General features: G+C 36.3%; 3 protein-coding genes and 1 long non-coding RNA gene across 8 annotated transcripts; 2 read left to right on the top strand and 2 right to left on the bottom strand.

Moving 5' to 3' along the window:
• Nucleotides 1-6,070: 6,070 nt before the first annotated feature.
• LOC148692652 (uncharacterized) lies at nucleotides 6,071-6,890 on the bottom strand. Its single transcript, XR_015952886.1, has 2 exons — nucleotides 6,432-6,890; nucleotides 6,071-6,301 (listed from the first exon to the last, which is right to left on the bottom strand). It is a non-coding gene; the product is annotated as an uncharacterized LOC148692652 (long non-coding RNA).
• A 1,745-nt stretch (nucleotides 6,891-8,635) lies between these two features.
• LOC137741780 (zinc finger A20 and AN1 domain-containing stress-associated protein 8) lies at nucleotides 8,636-10,779 on the top strand. Its single transcript, XM_068481498.2, has 3 exons — nucleotides 8,636-8,695; nucleotides 8,844-8,922; nucleotides 9,859-10,779. Exon 3 carries the CDS (start codon nucleotides 9,887-9,889, stop codon nucleotides 10,403-10,405), a length of 519 nt encoding a protein of 172 aa, XP_068337599.1. The 5' UTR covers nucleotides 8,636-8,695; nucleotides 8,844-8,922; nucleotides 9,859-9,886; the 3' UTR covers nucleotides 10,406-10,779.
• Nucleotides 8,640-13,743, top strand: LOC137742184 (zinc finger A20 and AN1 domain-containing stress-associated protein 8). 2 transcript variants are annotated; one of them, XM_088679276.1, is made up of 3 exons: nucleotides 8,640-8,695; nucleotides 8,844-8,922; nucleotides 12,828-13,743. In XM_088679276.1, the coding sequence occupies exon 3, from the start codon at nucleotides 12,856-12,858 to the stop codon at nucleotides 13,363-13,365; it is 510 nt and encodes a 169-aa protein (XP_088535402.1). In that variant the 5' UTR covers nucleotides 8,640-8,695; nucleotides 8,844-8,922; nucleotides 12,828-12,855; the 3' UTR covers nucleotides 13,366-13,743. The 2 variants fall into 2 exon arrangements, with proteins under 2 accessions (XP_088535402.1, XP_068338073.2); XM_068481972.2 differs by lacking the exons at nucleotides 8,640-8,695; nucleotides 8,844-8,922 and adding exons at nucleotides 11,663-11,809; nucleotides 11,929-12,014.
• Nucleotides 13,744-14,134: 391 nt separating this feature from the next.
• LOC148692651 (uncharacterized) lies at nucleotides 14,135-16,535 on the bottom strand. 4 transcript variants are annotated; one of them, XM_088679275.1, is made up of 3 exons: nucleotides 16,251-16,535; nucleotides 14,953-15,031; nucleotides 14,135-14,869 (listed from the first exon to the last, which is right to left on the bottom strand). In XM_088679275.1, exon 3 carries the CDS (start codon nucleotides 14,843-14,845, stop codon nucleotides 14,288-14,290), a length of 558 nt encoding a protein of 185 aa, XP_088535401.1. In that variant the 5' UTR covers nucleotides 14,846-14,869; nucleotides 14,953-15,031; nucleotides 16,251-16,535; the 3' UTR covers nucleotides 14,135-14,287. The 4 variants fall into 4 exon arrangements, with proteins under 4 accessions (XP_088535401.1, XP_088535400.1, XP_088535399.1 ...); XM_088679274.1 differs by having other exon boundaries at nucleotides 14,953-16,535; XM_088679273.1 differs by having other exon boundaries at nucleotides 14,135-15,031; nucleotides 16,251-16,534.
• Between the last annotated feature and the right edge of the window lie 4,356 nt (nucleotides 16,536-20,891).

Raw genomic sequence — 20,891 nt, 5'->3', positions numbered from 1 at the left:
GATTGTGTTTCTGTTGAGTTGAAAACCTGGATAGACATGTATTTATAGACCCTTTTAATTTTAATTTTTGTAAATAAACTTAAAAATCTTCAATTTTTGTTTAATGAGGTGACATGTCAGCCTTTTGCTTCTTTTCTATGGTCCCCATAACGGCTCTATTGGTTGGTGGTTGTCCTTGTTGAATAGGGTGGCGATATCTAGACCGTTGAGTAAAGAAAGTTTAAAAATGATGCTTTACCAAAGAAAAGAAAAGAAAGAAGGAAATATGTCGACTTGCTTTCACTTCAAAGATTTCTTGATGGGAAATTTTATTTAAATCCTATATTATTTTACTCTACAGTCAACTTTGTATTTACATTCAACCACCATGGGGTGGCAGGTTGAGGATGAATTTTAAGTTCGTATTTCAGACGTATGTTTTGAGTTTGATTTTTGACGTTGGTGAATTTCATAATAGGTGCTCAGGGGAAGGATAAAGTACCTCAATGAGTCTTCCTGGCCCCCGAAATGATGAACTGCTACAACGAATCCACCAAGTGGTCCCCTTAAAAAAAAAAAAAAAAAAAAAAAAAAACTTAGTATTTGCATTCATATTTTGTTGGGAGTAAATTGTCACCACCTTTTTCACACAATTTTTTACACACGCTAGTCTTGCAAAAGAGTCTTAACGTTTTTTATAAAAATGTTCTACGGCTAGCGTGGTTGAATACTCTTATCCAAGTTTTTCTTCAAAAATTACTTATAGTTATATAAGACTATACAAACATTTCAAGAAAATTAAGCACGTACTATTAAGGAATTTAATTTGTTTAGGTGTTAAGATAATCCAACATTAACTTATACGGATTTGATGCTTATTAGGTGTAAATTTGATCAAATAAGGTTGATGATCTAAAAATGCCATGAGTTCGATAATTTGATGATAAATGATTTACATTAGGCCGATCCAATTTGAATGTGATCCTTTTATAGGTTTATTGGTGACGGAATTAAGTTTTTACACTTGCCACATCGGATAGCTACCTAATTTTAGCACAAGAATGTGATCTCTTTAGCATTTTCAACATGTAATTATGCATGCTATTACCCTCACATCCAGCAACACAACACTAAGTGAGGTCGGCTCTATGAATCCTAGGACACCACTGGATCAATTTTGCACCATGTTTTCTGTTAGCTCCAAGTATTTCATATCTTTTCTTAAGGTTAATTTCCAAGTCTTTTTAGGTCTTCATCTACCCATTTTGCGTTGACCCTCCATCTTATAGTTGCATCTTCTAACCAGAGCATCTGTGAATCTTTAATTCATGTGTTCAAACCACCTTACCTGATTTTCTCTCGTACTACCATCACATACAATGATACAAAAATGGGTATGAATATTGTTAGTAAATCCTCCTCTAATCTTGACACTTATTACTTAATTTGTTAGTTTGTTATACCCATGCATATAGGCGTTGTTCATGCAAAAACCATACACGTACGTACTAACCCTTCCAAACCTCACACAAAATCCAACAGATTTCATCCCAAAAATAACAAAACCCTCCTCCGTAGAAAGCTATATATATCTCCGTCTGCCCTCCTATCTTCCTCAGGACAGCTACCGACTTCTACAAGCCTCCTAACATTCCAATTGCAAGGCTTGTTTTCGATCCATCGACCGACCACACGCCACCCGCAAAATGACCATGAAGAACATTGCCTTGGTTGTCCTCGTGGTTGCTGTCTGCATGTCCGCAGCTATGGCTGCTGCACCTCTAAAGGCTGCAGCCGCCACCCCAGCTGCCACCCCCTCCGCAGCTCCCATCTCCGATGCTTCTGTTCCAGCACCTAATGGAAGCAACATGAACGCCGTTGGATCTCTGGTCGGAGCTTCAGTCTTGTCCTTCTTGGCCCTTTACTTGCACTAAATTATTGATGATAGTGAAAAAAAAAAAATTGAGAGAAATGCTTCATCTTTGAATTAGGGTGTGCACGTGTAATATATTCCCCAGTAAATGAAACTACAGTATTATTCAAATTTATTCTTCATGATTTACCAATTAATTTGTTTCGTCATCTATTTCTTTTTCTCTATACTTTATTTCCAACGTACAAGAAATATGAAGTGTTTTTTTTTTTTTTTTCACGGGAGAGACCCTCTTTTTTCCTTCAAGCTTCATAGCCCTAGGTCGATCGGCAACTTATTGTCCCTCAAGTTTGTCCATTTGAACAGCCTTCCTTCCTCGACTGCTCCAATTTTGTAGTGTGATGTTCGACAATCAACTCTTCTTGGAATACTCATGCCTTTTCGGGGTTTATTGGCTTTATTTCTTGCCTAGCTATTTGAGTTTCCCTTATGCTGATCTCCAAATATCTTTAGAAGAATCATAGACTTTTTCCTTCCGTGGACCGTAGACCATTATTTCCTCGAATTGGATATCATTTTTTCTCATCACGTCTGAATCTTGATCCTTATCATTTTAGTTTTTTCCACGCGTGAGATTTCTCCGGACCACCAAAACGGAACAGGATACTATCCGGTGAGGATTTGGTCAACTAGTTGCGTTTATCGTATCCATTTATCAGTCATTCTGCAGCTAAAAATCATTTAAATTTTTTTATTTAAAATTAAACATAAATAGTTCCTAACAAAAGGTTGACCGCACAATGTACGACAAATAGTTAAGATTAATTGATACCTAAGATCTTCACAAAGAGGATCCTCATCCCACCAAAACATTTCTATTTTGTGGACCACAAACCTTGATTTCTTTGAATGGGATTTGGACCATGGATCAAATCTCGTAGTCTTGGGCTTGGATTGGTTTATTGGACCAATCGCGTGGTTCAACTATTTTCTCAAAAAAATGTTGGACCACGTTATAAAATATTATAGGCTGCTTGGTCCTGCTGTTTTGGAAGTTAAAAATACATATATAATCACGCACACCGATGAACAAGTAAACAACGTCATACTATTGGTGAAACCCTAAATTAACCACGGGACATGGCTTCATAATGAACAAGTAAACCTACTCTTTGTATGGAGAAATTTTTTATTATGATCAGAATACGGATGATACATCACATGTTTTTATATAAGTGGTGGGAAGTTTTAATTTTTAAGTTATTAACTTTTTAACACGCATATTCCACTATTTGTATAATGACACGTGATGTACTATTTCGTATTCAAGTCACATCGAAAAATCTCTCTTCCATTTGAGGCATGACTAGAAGAATCACGAGCCAGTTTTCGGTAGGCAAACAATGAAGAGAAACGTGAAGATATTTCGGTAGAGATGTAACATAATATGTCTATTGTTTCAACCATAACGCAACCAAATATTCGGACTTCTTTACGTCCCTTATTGAAAGTACAAAGTAAAGTCACGTGAAAATTTTGGCAGAGCTTTATATCTATAGTTTCTTCACAAGCAACGGAATAGTTGAACTTATTTCAGTAGTTCCTAATTGAAAATACAAGGTATATGTAGTCATTGATTGTTGAAATATTGCAATATTTTTCTTAAATAAGGATTAGTTGGTGGTTTTGGCACGGCAATATATCCATCTGCAGACTGTGAAGACTCGCAGAGACATTTAACCTCTTTCTAACTATGATTGTGTGATTCATAAGTACTCAAAATCAAACCCCAACGTGCCACGTAGACTACGGACCTATAATTCATTCCCAAACACTGGGTTACCCCGTAATGGTTGAAATATTTCAATGTTGAAGTGAAGTATTGTTGCTGGCAATTCAAAATTTCAGTTGTCTCCTACTAGAAAACGGTGTTACGTAGAGAGGGTGCGGGTGAGAGTAGTGGGTATGTCTATTGAGTGTCCTAATACAATTCCTAAACAAAAAAGTAAATGTGCATTTGTTTTCAATATGTAGGTTGTGTTTAACAAATTATGAGAAATCAATAAGGGTGTTATTATTGGAACTTTAAAAAAATTATTATGCATTTTTTTAAACTTTTTATATTTAGAAAGAAAAAATTTACTCATGAGAAGTGCAAAATCATCTTTTTGAGTGTCAATGGCTTGTTTGGAAGTGCTTTTAAAATAGCTGAAAACGTTTTTTGTGAAAATATTTTTTAAATCAATCTTTAGTAAAATGGAAGGGAAGCACATAAATGGTGCATCTGGCAGGAAACACATTAAATGTTTTTTGGAACTCAAGAACATTTTTCTGAAAACGTTTTCAGTCATTTCAAAAATACTTCTAAACGAGCTCAATAGCATTCCTATCAATAAAACCAGCCTTAGTTTAATTTGTTAGCTTTTATTAGATACAAACCATATTGGGATAGCAGGGTGAACGCTCTATATGCCATCTATACAAGTCGCTTGCTTATGTTAGTTTGTTATACCATTCTAGACGCCGTAGTTCATGCAAACCATACACGTACATAAGAACCCATCCCCACCTCAAACAAAAACCCAACAGATTTATCCCAAAAATAACCAAATGCTCCTCCATAGTTAGAACTCCAAAGCTATATATAACCCCAAGTCCCTCCCTAATTTCCTCAGTACAGCTACAAACTACTACGAGGTCGATCAATACATACCTCTCTAAATTCTTAACATTCCGATTACAAGGCGTGTTTTCGATCCCTCGACCGACTGCACGCCACCCACAAAATGGCCATGAAGAACATTGCCTTGGTTGTCCTCGTAGTTGCTGTCTGCATCAGCGCAGCAATGGCCGCTGCACCTGTAAAGGGCGCCGCAGCCACCACCGCTGCAGCCACCCCTGCCGCAGCCACCACCGCTGCCACCCCCACCGCTGCAGCTGGCCCTGAAGCTTCTACCCCAGCACCTAACGGAAGCAACATGAACGCGGTTGGATCTCTAGTTGGAGCTACACTCTTGTCCTTCTTGGCCATTTACTTGCACTAAATTATTAATCAAGTGATAAAAAAATGAGAGAAGTACTTGATCATCTTTAATTAGGGCGTGTGCGTGTACTATATTCCCCAATAAATGAAGCTATAACGCTACTTACGCATATTATTCTTGGCCGATTATTTATATCTTTCTTTTTAGTGTCTGTTTGCTTCATTTTGCTATACCACCATTTTAATTAGTGCCATATATAAACGAGCAATATTACTTTACTATAAACTTTATGCAGCACGAATTGTATATATAGTCGTTAATGTGGATACATATATCAATAACACAACGATAAATTTTGCGAGAAACATGTGTCGTGTGCAAGAAAAAAAAGTAATTGTTCTTTTTTTTATAGACAATTCAAAATATGATAAAGAAATAACGAGGGAAGAAGTGTAGGTGGCGATCGAATGATGATGTGAAGTTTTACAAAATAGAAAACTAATTTCCTGAGGTTCGGATCATGAAGATCTCGTTTTTCTTTTTTGCCTTGGAGATTGAAGATGATCTTCTTATTCTGCAACAAAGCTGTTACAAAACCAGATTTTCATTCGTAGGAAGGTCGATTAGAGCGAAGGTTTACGATATCTGAGACATATGTAGTCAGGAAATGTAAATAGATTTCGACGAGATATAACTAGCGAATTCGATCAGATTTTTTTCACAGTTCATCAGGTTCTTACAGTTTAATCTTGGGCAAGTCCACTTATTTGCCTAATAAAACAAGTTGGACTTTGCGTAAAGAGGATTAAGATGGAAGGTTGGCCATGCTTGACTTAGCATGTGTCCTAATAATGTTTTGTCCTAAGACCTACTCCAATGCTTGGAGTAAAACTCAAATTTTAGGTTCTAAACTTATCTCAAATTGCTCCAATCCTTGGGGCAAATATAAGTTAAAACTCAAAACTTATTTTTGGGCCAAATTTATTTTTGGTTTCTTCAATAAGGCATGTGTTTCGATTGCTTCAACAAACGATCTTGTCAGATGAATTCTTCTCTGTTCTGTTCCTTAAATTCAAAAGAAGGATGACATTTTTCTAATTAAAAGATTGCAGCTAAGTTAATGACATGATCCAAATGATTTTAACCAAGGAATGCAATGTGCAAGCATAAAGGAGCAAGGGCCTTGATGTTGAGCAGTGTTGCTAGTAAAAATTAAAAAAATTAAAAAAAAAAATTAAAAAAAAAAAAAAAAAAACCTTTTTATAGTATTGTGTCAGATAAGAGCTATTAGAAGGAAAGGTAATACAACAATAACAAAACCAACCCTTATCCTACTAAGTGGTGTCAGCTGTCCTAAATCTTAGACCGTCATTGCTCTCAGTTTTGCGCCATGTTTTTCATTAGCTCCGAATTCCTTTGAGACGTCGTTCGGATGGAGATATTTGACAGCTAGCAATAGCTGGACCTGAAAAAAAATGTTTCTCTAAATCTTATTTTTAGGTCTATCTAAACTGGAAGAAGACACATATTTCCTGGATTCAATGCAGGGTGCAGAAATTTTCTAAAAGACGAACATATGCATGGCAAATTGTTACCTTTTCCACCCATGAACCTTTCGTGTAATATTATTTTTATTTGCTAACAAAGTCATCTGCAAGAAGGAACATAGTAAGGAAGAAACGAAAATAACTTCTGTAGAATTTTCTGACCATCTTTTTCTCAAATTTGTGAAGAACAAGAAACCAGCTCCAAATCTCCTCCCCGATTTTGCTCTATCGCCGATGATCTTCCATTTTTGAGACCACAGCGCATCGTTCTTAGTTCCATGTCCGCCTTCGAAGAATCGGAGCGCAAGAGAGTAGCATAAAAGTCCAGTGAAAAGGATTCATGCTGAAACCAGGTGTACTACTCTTAAAGATTAGCTAGACAAGACCTGAAAAAAGGAAGAAAAGAAAAGGTAATGGCTGAAAATACTCAAAGACATGCTTTAAATCAAACATAAATGAGGGATCAAAGTATAAAAAGGAGAGAAGATATGAGGCAAAAGCAAAGGGGGGAAATTAGAACTAATTTGTGACTGTTTAGCAAACCTTTTATATTCAAAATTTGTAAAGGCAATGTTTGCTTGCATTTTGAGGTTCCATCGATATATTTCATCATCATATGGTTGAGGTGTCACCAATCATATGCCATTCATAGTTTGATTGAGATTAAAAGATAAGTAATCAAATGGAAGTTAAACTATAAAAGCTCAGATAATGTTAGGAAGACTAATTACTTATACTAACTTTTGTAAATCATATGACGTGTTGTTGATAATTTAATTATTACTTAAGTGTTGATTACATGTTTATTTTCTATTGGTGACACATTATATAATTTAAAATTTTGGTTTACTTAACGCTACTCCTGAAAGCTATGTACAATTATTCAACTATGTTTTGTTTAATTTTTAATCTATCATCAAAATTACTTAAGAGTTGTTAAGTTTTCTCATAGAAATAATAAATGTGTAAATTATAACAATGGTCCCTTAAGTTTAATTCAATTGGAGCAATGATTCCTCAACTAAAAATCAATTACCATTGATCCATTAACTCATTAAAACGTGTAGCTATGGCCCCTCAACTAAAAATCTGTTATCATTGGTCCCTCAACTTTAACTCAATTGGAGCAATGATACTTCAACTTTAACCCAACTGTAGCAATGGTCATTCCAACATAACTTATTTTGACAAAATTCTGATGAAGTTAACGAAAATGACCATAGTTACGCGTTTTGATGAGTTGAGGGACCTCAATTGTAGCAATGATCATTCCAACATAACTTATTTTGACAAAATTTTGACGAAGTTGACGAAAATAAACATAGCTACACATTTTGATGAGTTGAGGGATCCATGATAATTGATTTTTAATTGATGGATCATTGCTCCAATTTAATAAAAATTGAAAACCCATTCCTACAACTTACTCATAATAAATCTATTAAAACTAAATTGGTCATTACAACAACAGATCGATGTGAGTGTAACCACATTGCCTCTAGCACATTTACTTCCCGTTATTATGCATCCAAGCTCGAATGTTTGTTTCACAATGTAGGTCAGTTTAAAATATAATACTAGTATAAAAAATTCATCAAAACAATATTATTACCTAAAAGTCTCTAATATATATTTTTTCATAGTTTTTATTAAACTCGTGATTATGTTCATGAATTTGTGATTTATAATTGATAAGATGACAAATACACACTCTTCGATGATCAAAAAGACGTGCTTACATTCTAATAATAAAGTATAAATTTGTAAATTACCAGTATATTTATTCGTTGTAATTCTTACTCTAGACAAACTCATGTTATCAAATCCAAAACGGGTTTGGTATTCAATCAAATTTTTTTTTCAATGTGCCAGAAACGATCTGGTACAATGAGTGTTATAATATAATCAGTTAAGTTTTTTTAATTATCTAACAAATTATTTAATTATATTTATGTACTGAATCGTATTTCTGTCACACTAAACAATGGTTTTTACTTGGAAAAGAAAAAGATCTCAACATTACGAATGTGGTTAACCGGCCACTACACCTAACCTCACCAGCATATTTCCCAACCTTTTCGAAAACCCTTATTACTACACCTGAGAAAAGGGACAAAAAGGGAAATTCACAAGAGCCAATAGGATCCCGCCACGTCGGACTCATGGTAGACATAGTCGTTATTAAATTGCGCTAGAGGGTCGAGCAGGAAAACGAAAAACAGAGAAACACGACTCTCTCTCTCTCTCCTCTCTCTCTCTCTCTCTGGCTGGCTCTCGCTTTCTCTGTCCTCGGGCGATCCAAAATCTGCTGGGTTAGGGTTTTGAATATCCCCTAATTTCAATCACTGTTGATTTCTTTGAATTCGGTTTCAAGTTTTCTGCTTTTGATCGAGGGCTTTCTTTGATCTTTGTATTCGATTGCTGGCTCTGATTTTAATTCTTGGTTTTTTGGATGAACAGGGGCTTCGTGTTCGATGCGATTCTGAGCTCGGGAAATCGGTTTCAGAGGTTCAATTTCAAGAGTTTTTCTTTTAACAGGGTAGGATTTCTGTGTATGTGTATGTATATTTATACATGTGCTTGTTTAGCTGACCAAGTTCGGGTTTTTTGTTGATTTTAGGTGTTTTTGAGGGGTTCTCTGCAAATTTGGGATTTGGGATTTTTGTGTTGATTACCCAGTTTTGTTGATTCCAGATGTTTTTAGGGGTTATCTGCAAATTTGCAATTTTGGGTTTTTATGTGCCTTATTATTTGAATGATTATTTAGTTCAAATTTGAGAGTCAGGTCAGGTATTGGATAGTTTGTGAAGTTATTGTAATTGCTAGTTGGGGTTGAATTTGAACTTTGGCACAAATGAAGAGGTCTATCATAATTAGATTTCATTTTTATTTTGTATTTGAATTTATTCTTTTGTATATATTTGCTCTCAGTTCGTTGATAGGTGTTTGTGTGGCTTGACTACTAATACTTGTTGTCACGACGAATGTGCATTAGGGTATTTTAATAAAGATTTTACTTCTGACTTTTAGCAGGTTTTCTGTTTTCTTTTATCTTATTGAATTTGCAAACATATGTCCTTGTGATACAAATTCAAAAAGAATTTTTACTGGTTTAACATCTTTGGATGTTGTTAATGATGTTCTATGGGTTTTCCGGATTGAAATCTAAAAGGTTTCTGCTCAAAGATTAGTTGTGTGGAAATTATAAAGATAATGCAATACCCTGACTTCACATTCCTTGATATTATGTAACATGGAATCGTATACAGTCTTAACAAGTTGTGCCCTTCCAACAAGAATTTAGTATTTACATTGCTTATAGACAACCAGCATTAAATTATACTGCGAGCATTATTTTAATTATAAATGGTGTTTGGTAAGTTGTTGCATTTGTTTGTTCTTTTGTTGCATGTATAGGGGGCTTGTGAATTTCCGCTTTTACTGAGCTGTCCCCCATTAAATTGTTGGTTTTCAGGTGTTCTCTTTGCAGCTAAACTGAGTAGATGGAGCACGAGGAGACTGGATGTCAAGCTGCCCCTGAAGGTCCTATATTGTGCGTAAACAATTGTGGGTTTTTTGGAAGTGCGGCTACTATGAATATGTGTTCCAAGTGCCACAAGGATATGATGTTGAAACAGGAGCAGGCAAAGCTTGCTGCATCATCCTTTGGAAGCATTGTCAACGGAACATCAAGCATCAATGCAAATGAGCTCGTTGTTGCTGCTCCTCCTGTGGATATTCAATCTCAGACAGTGGCGCCAAAAACTATCAGTTCACAACCATCATTTTCCTTTGGTTCAGGGTCATCTGGTGAGCCAAAGCCAGAGGGCCCGAAACGATGCAGCAGTTGCAACAAGCGGGTTGGATTAACAGGGTTTAATTGTCGGTGTGGTCACCTCTTTTGTGCAGTACATCGTTATTCAGACAAACATGACTGTGCGTACGATTATCGCACTGCTGGACGGGATGCTATTGCGAAAGCCAACCCTGTCGTAAAAGCTGAGAAACTTGATAAAATCTAAGCCTGGTGCATTGAAGTTTCATTTTCAAAATTGATGCTTGTTTTCATCCACGGGATGGCTTCAGAGTCTGCAGCGGTATCTTGGCGCTTGCCCCGTTATAATGTTACATCTATTGAGGCAAGGCGGTTTAGGCATCTCTGCACTCTGAGGAACTCTCTATTTGTTGTGATTGGAAGAACTTTATGTGTTGCTCCAGTGTCTTTAAGTTGTAGTCTATGCTGGTTTGGTGGACATGGTTCGGGTTGATCTTCGTAATGTGTCTCGGCGCTGTTTATATCGCATTTGTTTCTTCTAGTACATTGTCAGTGGATCTTGTATTGTAAAGTATCGATGTGGTTTCCATGCATAATTCTATTTACTCTTCCTCTTTGGTCGATCGGGTTTTCATGCGTGTTCTTAAAGATTTAGTTCTCTATACTGTTATGATCAATTTTTGAACTCAGACTGTAACTGTTGTCAAGGGAAATAACACTTGGCCGGTAAAAGACGCGGAAAATTTCAGTTTTACTGGCAGTTAACGCGGGAAAAGGACTTGTAGCTTGGTCCTTGTATCCGAGGTTTTGTGTTCAACTCTCTCCTCGTATATCATTGTTGTATGTGATAGTGTGTGTTCGTTTTAGTATTAGTAAATTTTTTACCCGATGTGGAAGTCACTCCCTCCACGGAGAAATTTTGGGGTTAAGCAACCGGTTCACCTGTTTGTGTGGAACAAGTCCGAATGCGGACCATCTTGCACCCATGGGTGTTGTATACCTTCAAGTGATGGTAATGTTCATTATCCTATCTATCACCGTTTGATGAGTTTAAAATTTGAAATTTAGGTTGTTCACTCCACAAATCTTAAAATTTAAACTCATGTGATAGTAATAAATAAGATGGTGAGTAAAAATATTCCCTTGTACGTGGTATTGTGTTTATGCCTTCAGCATCGATTTGTTTGTCACTGGGTGTGCTGATAAAGGAGGGAATTGGATTCCATCCGGACCCACTTTGTAGGGATCCTAGGAATTCGGATATCTTAATCATTCATCGTGTATCGTACGATCAAAAATTATTTAATTTAAAATTAAACACAAATACTATTTGACGAAAACTAACCATATTATATACGGTGAACGATTAGAATGTGAGAATTTCTAGGATGCCCACAAAATATATCCGCAGAGAATCCCCTTCCATAAAGGAGAATATATTAGTTCCCTGACAAAAAGGGACAAAAGAGGAAATTAGTGCCGATTGAGGTAAGACCTCCCGCCAATAGAAAACCGCCACGTTGACATCATAATAGAAATGGTCGTTATTAAAATGCACGAGAGCGTCGCACAGGAAAATAGTGAAACGCGACTCTCTCTTTCTTGCTGGCCCTCGATTTCTCTCCCCTCGGGCGATCCAAAATCTGCTAGGGTTAGGGTTTTGAAAATCCCCTAATTTCAATTACTGCTTGATTTGTGTATTTGGTTTCAGTTTTTTCGACCCTTCGTATTCGATTGCCGACTCTGATGTTTAATTCTTGGTTTTTTTAGGTGAACAGGGGCTCCGTGTTCGATGCGATTCTGAGCTCGGGAATCGGTTTCAGACGTGCAATTTCAAGAGATTTTCTTTTAACAGGGTAGGGTTTCTGTGTATGTATATGGATTTGTATATTGTGCTTGTATAGCTGACCAAAGTTAGGTTTTTTTTATTGATTTTAAGTGTTTTCAGGGGTTCTCTGCAAATTTGCAATTTGGGATGTATGTATATGTATATGTATATGATACGACAATAAAAATATATATTTAAATCATATTTTAACTCTAAATATCCAAATTCAAGTTCATTTGATTTGTTAGAGAAAAAAAGTTGGAAATTTAATCTCTTTATCTGCAAAAGAAGAAGTGTGATAGTTAATTCACTATTCCAATTAGAGGCAAGCACGTCGTATTCATCAACTTTCAACTAAAGCTCTGTTTCGTATTAATTTCTCATCTTAATTTTTCATTTCAAAGTGTAAAGGTATCTAAAAGCTGGATACTTGTTTCCCAAATGTGGGATACGTGTATCCATAAAGTTAAATCCGTATCCTTTTACCATGATATATATTGTATGCGATGAAGTATCGGATACAGGATACGCGCAACTGAAGTATCCGTGCTTCATAGGTGCTTGTATAGCTGACCAAGTTTGGGTTTTTGTTGATTTAGGTTTCTAAGGGGTTCTTTGCAAATTTGCATTTTGGGATTTTATGTTGATTACCCAGTTTTTGTTGATTCGGTGTTTTTAGGGGAAATCTGCAAATTATTAATTTGGGGTTTTTGTGTGGATTATTTATTTGGATGATTAGTCAAAATTTGAGAGTCAAAGGTCAGGTTTTGGGTAGTTTGTGAAGTTATTGTAATTGCTAGTGGTGAGAAATCTGAGGTTGAATTTGAACTTTGGGTTTCAGGTGTTCTCTTTGCAGGTAAGTTGAAAAGATGGAGCACGAGGAGACTGGATGTCAATCTGCCCCTGAAGGTCCTATTTTGTGCGTAAACAATTGTGGGTTTTTTGGAAGTGCGGCTACTATGAATATGTGCTCCAAGTGTCACAAGGATGTGGTCTTGAAACAGGAGCAGGCAAAGCTTGCTGCATCATCCTTTGGAAGCATTGTCAACAGAACATCAAGCATCAACGCAAATGAGCATGTTGCTTCTGTGGATGTTCAACCCCATCCAATGGAGCCAAAAACTCTCTCTTCGCAACCATCCTTTTCCTTTGGTTCAGGGTCATCTGGTGAGCCAAAGCCAGAGGACCCGAAACGTTGCAACACTTGCAACAAGCGGGTTGGATTAACAGGGTTCAATTGTCGGTGTGGCCACCTCTTTTGTGCAGTACATCGTTATTCAGACAAACATGACTGCTCGTACGATTATCTCACTGCTGGACAGGATGCTATTGCGAAAGCCAACCCTGTCGTAAAAGCTGAGAAGCTTGGTAAAATCTAAGTGTGATGCAGTGAAGTTTGATTTTCGAAATTGATGCTTGTTTTCATCCATGAGACGGCTTCAGAGTCTGCAGCGGTATCTTAGCACTTGCCCTTTTGTAATATTAGATCTACTGGGGAAGGTAAGGCCAGTTAGGCATCTCTGCACTCTGTAGAACTCAGTATTTGTTGCGATTGGGAGAAGCTTATGTGTTGCTCCAGTGTCTTTAAGTTGTATCTATGCCGGTTTGGTGGACATGGTTCGGGTTAATCTTCGTAATGTGTCTATGCGCTGTTCATATCGCACTTGTTTCTTCTAGTACATTGTCAGTGGATCTTGTATTGTAAAGTATTGATGTGGCTTCCATGCATGTATCTATTTACGATCGATTTTTGATCATTTTTGGCCGATTGGGTTTTCGTGCATGTTCTTAAAGATCTAGTTTTCTATATGATTATGATCAATTTTTGAACTCAAAATGTAACTGTTGTCAAAGGAAGGAAGAACATTAAGACGGTAGAAGACGTGGAAAATAGCAGTTTTATTGGCGGAAAATGGCAGTTAACGCGTGAAAGAGACTCGTAGCTCTGTCCTTGCACCCGAGGTTTTGTGTTCAACCATCCCCTCTTTTCATATAACTGTGAGCTAATTCAAAAACGATAAGATTTTTTCACCTCAACAGGGTAAAACTAGATAACTTTTGAATGTTAAATAATGAACAAGAGAGATTGGGTAAATCATCAAACACAAGAACAAAACTACAAAAACTGCATGTAAAGTGATGCAGAACTGAAGATCACAACAAATACTTTACGGTATCAAAATTTCGACCGACAGAGATTCGAGGTTAAATTGTCCGCGGCTCCACTTTCCGTCTTCAATTATTTTCTACTATGAAAGGGTTCACAAGCCCATGATCTAGCACTACAAAATCCGATTCAAGTTAGAAAGAAATCCCTTTAGATTCAGCTTCGAGATACTTGCATATCTTCTCCATAACCTCTCTACCCTTGGCACTGTTCTGCACAAACTTCTCCGCGCAGCGTTGTTCAACCTTTTCTGCCATTGATGCCAATGCTGATAAAGGCTTGATTCGAATGCTAGTCTCCTGTCGGCATAATGTCCAACCATTTGGGTTTTCTGGGTGGGGATCGTACCTGATCTTCTCCTCCACCTCTATTAACTTTTCGAGGCTAATATTATTGGTGGTGAGTTGCATTGATCGTGCTTGCGCATCCACAACTGTTGACTCAACGCAGTGGCAGACATCCTGGCGAACAATTTTGCGAAGAAACCATGGTCCTGGCGCATGGACAGTGATAGCACGTGTGGTGTAAAGCTTTCCTGTGCTGGGATCAAGCTTGTGGTTCAGAGTGTCAACTTCAAGGATATGTGATAGTGTGCGTTTGTTTTCAGCATCTGCAAATTTTTTCCATGATGCGGAAGTCACCCGCTCCCATGGGTGCTTGTATGAGTACTCTTGTGCGTATGCCTTCACCATTGCCTTTGTTTGTCACTTCGTGTGCTGATAAAAGATCATCATAGTAGTTCAGAAGAAAGAGTAAGATCATACAATGTGTTAAACTTCTCAAACATCATGATACATACTAGAAAATTTCAGTTGACAGCAATCAATTTGACTATTGACAATTTCTAATCAATGACAATTCGGGAGGGTAAATGAAACCTGTAGATACGACGAGTATTCAGACCACAATCGAATATGATCATTCCACACGGGAACCTAAATAACATATCAATCATGCAGTTGGGAAACACCAATCAAAAGCAGGCAGAGACTACAATACGGCAGTGCTCTTAATTTGGCAAGGTTCGAATTACTTTGCACCATGTGGTCTGCCTACCCAATACAAAAGTAGGTACCATATAACTACAATGACCTATTTATGCTTGATGTTCAATTTTACAGTGACAGAGAACAATACTACATAGATATGCATCAAGGAGGAATGCCAAATACGGATGCAAAATTTGATGCTGCATTTCTTCTAGAAAACTATAAGAATCGAAGGATTTGAAGGAAGTAAAACAGACTTATGATCCTGTGAAGAACACAAGACACACCAAAACTGACGGTTGTAACAGAATTTTGAATATCGGCATCATATGCAATATACTAGCAAGCTGAAAAACTAAACGAATCAGGTACTATTCTTGCACCGTCGTCCTACTTTTAACATAACACCACGCTGGCTATATTCGTTGTGTAAGCAAGGTGAACATCCCATAAAACCCAATACTATCTCACCCACAAATCAAGTTTCTCCATAGCCAAAAAAGTGATCCTAATCTTAAACTCCTACAAACAAACAGAGAAACGGGCAGAATTTAGAAAACCCAAAACCAGGTCTTAGAAAGGCTTATTAATTCTCAAGCAACAACATTTAGCTCCTAAGGAATTCAGTAACACTAACCCTAATTTCAAAATTCCTCCACCCTTTGAGATATTGAAACACAAAATTGAATCTCACAACAAATAAACACATCCAATTCTTTTCACCACATGTACAACAAATCACATTTGCCAAAATAAAAAATAAAAAATACAACAAATCCCAGATGTAACTGCAAACCCAGATTTTTTTTTTATCAAAATTCAGAAGCAATTCACAAATGGGTCCTCCAAAATCAGAAATCTATGAACTTTATCCACTGCAGTATCAGCTAAAAACACAAAACCTCCAATCCCTAGCAAATCAAGAACAGGGCCAATACAAACTAGTAAATAAAAAAATTCATCAACTTTTATCATCTAAATCCTTAATCCCGATTTGGGTTCGAATTCACGGGGAAAAAATACATAAATCCAGCAAAAAAAAAGTACCCAGATGAAAAAACAAGAAATAAAAGGATGAATTACATACAAAGCTTAGCAGAGACCTTACCTTAACAGAGAAATCAATGAAAGCCTAATGACAATATTAAAAAATATATTTATAAAACTTGGAAGAAGCGATTGATGGAGCGCTTTTCTTGTGCTTGTGCAAATTGCCCTCCTTAGGTTGATGGCTCTTCTATTTCTTGGGCAAGTGGTTAATGGAGGCACTGGTATTTCGCAATCCCGCTTTAAAATTGTCTTTTCTCTATTTATTTAATTTATTTTATTATGTTGGGACCTTGATGCTTGCTTGAGGCTCAATTCATTGTAAGAGAAGGACCCGAAGACCCTTTGGAAATGGGATACCCACTTATGCTCATAAGTGTTTCTATTAGGAGCAAATCGTACCTTCTAATATAAAAAAAAAGCGTCTATAAACATTTTAAATTTTGTTTGTCAAACATTACCTCAAAAGTGTTATGGGTGATCTATTATTTTAAAATCACTTTTAAAAATTTCAATAATCTGCTGTGATATAGATGTTTGTTTTTTATAACGGAATATCAATATATAATAGATAATATGTCTATAGTATAACAGCAACCAAAATCAACATGTTATTGATACATTTTGACAATTTTAATGTGTGTGTAGAAATATGAATGTGTGTACGTTTGTGCACGGAGAATTTATGCTTTTATGTGTATTGATATTCTACTCCACAACAACAATCCTTTCCAAAAATAGTTTAAAATTTATCTACGTTTATGACGTAGATTAAATCAAACCAAGAAGAAAACCCCGTTATTCCTTAATTAGTAACCTAATAAAGCACACCTTTGCAAATAAATCAAAAGATCGAAAAATTCTTCCATGTTACGTAACAATAAGTGCTACGAGGATTGAATGATTTGAATTAATTAGGGTTATTGCTTTTATTGTGGTTCTAAGTCATCCAATACTCGTAGTATTTAATACTACGTAGCATGGAAGCGGAACCCCAAAAGATTGCTTAACACAAAAGATTGGAATGTTAGCAACACAGTCAGTCTTTTGTTATACCACTGGGTGGTGCCAACGACAAACCACCAAACTACAAACTGTACGACCTAACACTTACATATCGAGAAAACACGATCTGAATGTTAATGTTTCCGAGACTTCGATCTGAATGATCCGCCAAAATAGCAGGATCTATAACACGAAGTTGTCCTTTGCAAATACAAAGGTGGTGTGGTACTCCAACGGAAGAATTCAAGTCCAACCTCCAGACAACGTTTCTGCATCTCGACAAAACTATTCATATTATCTGATGCAGATTTAATATTTCCGTCGACTGCTACGTGAAGGAATCTAAATCGGGCACACAGATAGTCTCTGGGAGATGGAAGTGGTTGATGGCAAAACTAGCATTAACAAGTGTCTTGCATTTGAAAAGAGCTACAAAGAATCGAATGGCTGGTTCCAGGTTGTCTTTGGTGGATTCGTTTGTGCAACGGAGAAGTTGGACACATTTTTGTGATCAATGAAATTGTAAAGGCACAACTCTCTCTCTCTCTGCTTTTTGTGCTCTTGAAGAGGTGCCTTTAGTGCATTTTAGATAGTGGTTTCAGAGATGGAAGTGGATGGCTGTAATGCGAGCAAAAGTAGGATCTATCTCTAAAATACACGGTTTGAATAATATAATATGGAGTGAGATTTACATGGTAATTTTAGATCTCATGTTAAGACGAAGAGAAATGTTGAAGTACTCTCTCAAAAGCGAACTCTCAATGAACACTCCCTCATATTTTTGGCACAATGTTTTATAATGTTGGTAAGGGAATTGATGTTAAGATGTCAGGTAACAGAAAATCCATGGAGAATCCCACTTTAGAAGTAGCATTTCCATAATATGGATAATAAGTGATAATGGTGTGGCTTATATATACGGTTTAGCAAAATTCACTTTACATAGTCAACGTTCTTGTAAATCTTACTTTCGTATATACCACACTTTCATGCTCTATGTCCCTGGCCCCATGATCAAGCATTTGCTTTCTGGCTTCCTAAGCAGCCCCATAGGCTACACAATTCTGCATCCTTTCATTTGGCTCTGTGTCATCAAACCAATCCTTCAACATATTTTTGACCGTTGGGATTTGACTGCCACATATGGTTTATCCGTCTTCTAAGATTTTCAGAATGAGGTTGTGTATGAACTCTAGAGATTCAAGTTTACATCGAAAGAAATTTCCGCCATTGTTTGGTATAATAGGCTCCACTCATGTAAAACTTTGTAAGAAAAACCCAAAAAACTATTGGTAAAGATATGATAGATCGGCAAACATAAACAACAGCCCACTGGCAAAAACGTAGAAGATATGATAATGATGTGGTTGATATATACGGTTTAGTGAAATTCACCTTACATATTCAACATTCCTTTAAATCTCACTTTCTTATATATCACACTCATGCTCCTGTATCCCTCTCCATGATCTCTGGCTTCTAAGCAGCCCCATAGGCCCATAGGCTACACAATTTTACATCCTTTCATTTGGCTCTGTCTCAGCAAACCCATCCTTCAACATCTTTTGATCGTCGGGATTCGACTGCCACCACCTAGCATGATAACCTCATCGACCGCTTTACTTTCCAGCTTTTCATCATTGACAACTCACAGTTTGATGCTCTAAGCCCCTTGTTCACCTCTTTAGAATTGAATCCTTTTTATTCCTCTTTTTAATCTCTAGCATAAAGCGGTTCACGATTTTCTAATAAAATTACAATCCTTTGAAACAAGAATCTTTGAAACAAGAATATAGCACTGAAAAATCCTGCATATGCAAGTTACAAAAAATGAGGCCGAAACAAAATGTCCTTACTTTCTACCTCTCATCTACACAGTGTAGACTACACTAGCAGCAAGTACTTTTCATTTGTACTTTTCAATGTCCAATGCACTCACCTTCAAACTATCTCCTCCAAGATCGAAAAGTAGAGTTTTATTCGGCTCACTATCTTGCCCTCTTTGCAAATTGCTTTAGCGGTTGCAAATTCTTCCATTTAGGTTGTGCTACATCAACGAATGGATCCATTCTAATTAGCTTCCTCCTCCATGTCCAGAGTTGTCGTCTTCTTTAATAGGCGTTTGAACGTGCCAGGGATGGTTTTCCGTCGTCCAAGATTTTTAGAATGAGTTTGTGTAAGGACTCTAGAGTATTTGAGTTTACATCACATGAAATTTAGGTCACTATTTGGTATAATGGGCTCCGCTCATGTAAAACCTGCTAAGAAAAACCCACAAACTTCTGGTAAAGTTATGATATATCGGCCAACAGAAACAACAACCCACTGGCAAAAACATGGAAGAAAAAAAAATATTCATTCTCAACTTAGTTTCCTCCAATATCTCAAATTCTTCAAACAAATCAAACCAAGAATTTCTCCCTTAACCTTATCAAATTCTTACATTTTCTCTCATAGAAAAAAAAAAAAAAAAAAATCTGTCTTGATTTTCAGCAACTGTAAAATTTAGACTAGCTTTTTACGTAGCATTTCATGCCAATTATCATACTCATAATTGAAGAATGATAAATAAGTTCACTCATTTTACATGGTCACAGGTCACTTGTAATTCAGTTTATAACCAATTTAATGTGCATGCCTTGCTGTTGAAGAATAAGTTTAATTTTCCTTTCCCAATAGATTTAGATACGAAAAAAAAAAATGTTCAAGAAATTAAATTTACCTATTACCATACGCCTTGTTATTGTTATTGAAGCATATAATGTAGCTAATAATGTATTAGCAGAAAACTCTATAAAATCTAATTTTGATTTCAGGATTGGAAAGGGATGTATATATTGAGCTAAAAGTAGTCGATTTGAAAAAACTCCCATGATCTGAAAGAGTCTCTCTCTAGGCTCTAGCCACAAGTAATTTTATTGATTATTTATTTTTATATCATCAATAGGGGAGAAATTTTGGAGTCCAGCAAGCCGTCCGTGTGGAGAAATTTTGGAGTCCGGCAAGCGGTCCGTGTTCAATGATTTGTCATGTTAATTCCTGCTTGTTGTTTGATTAGCGTCTTTTAGAATCATGATGATTATACAAGTGGTAGAGCTCAACATCTTCACAACCTCCCGTAGTTTCTGATCTGAAATTGAAACGATAGCTTGAAGGCTTTTTTTTTTTTCTAATGAAAATAATAAAGACCTTTTCTTTTTAGCTGAACCAAGAACAATAAACACCTTAAAAACTTACCATTATTTTTTTCTCTTAAATGATGAAATTAATAAAATCACCTCAGAAATAAAATTAATCGCACATTCAACATTATATTAATTTTGGTTATTGTACACAATCACAATACTTGTACATAAAAGTTCACCAAACACTACAGCACTACTCATTCTTCTAAAAGCATTTTAATTAATATAGTTTAGCAAACACTTGACTATTTTATTTCACAATTGTTTATAATCACAACAGGGCATAGGGCATAAGTTGTTTTAAAGCAAAACAATATCAAACTAGCCTTAATATTATTGAGGTTCTAATATAAAACCAATCACAATATAAGCATACCAACTGCATGCTTATAAGTCCCGTACAATATCTCAGTTTATCTCCCACATGATGTAGGACTTTTACATCACATCCTCACATCCATAGCCCTGACAAATTTTTTAGCCCCATATACGTGGATACATGTGGCCCGTTT

This window comes from Pyrus communis, chromosome 11 (assembly GCF_041283825.1).
Source record: "Pyrus communis isolate YQ-2024b chromosome 11, ASM4128382v1, whole genome shotgun sequence".
NCBI classification, from domain to species: Eukaryota; Viridiplantae; Streptophyta; class Magnoliopsida; order Rosales; family Rosaceae; genus Pyrus; species Pyrus communis.
Note: the sequence above shows the minus strand (reverse complement) of the source record. Positions and strands in the feature narration are given on the sequence as shown.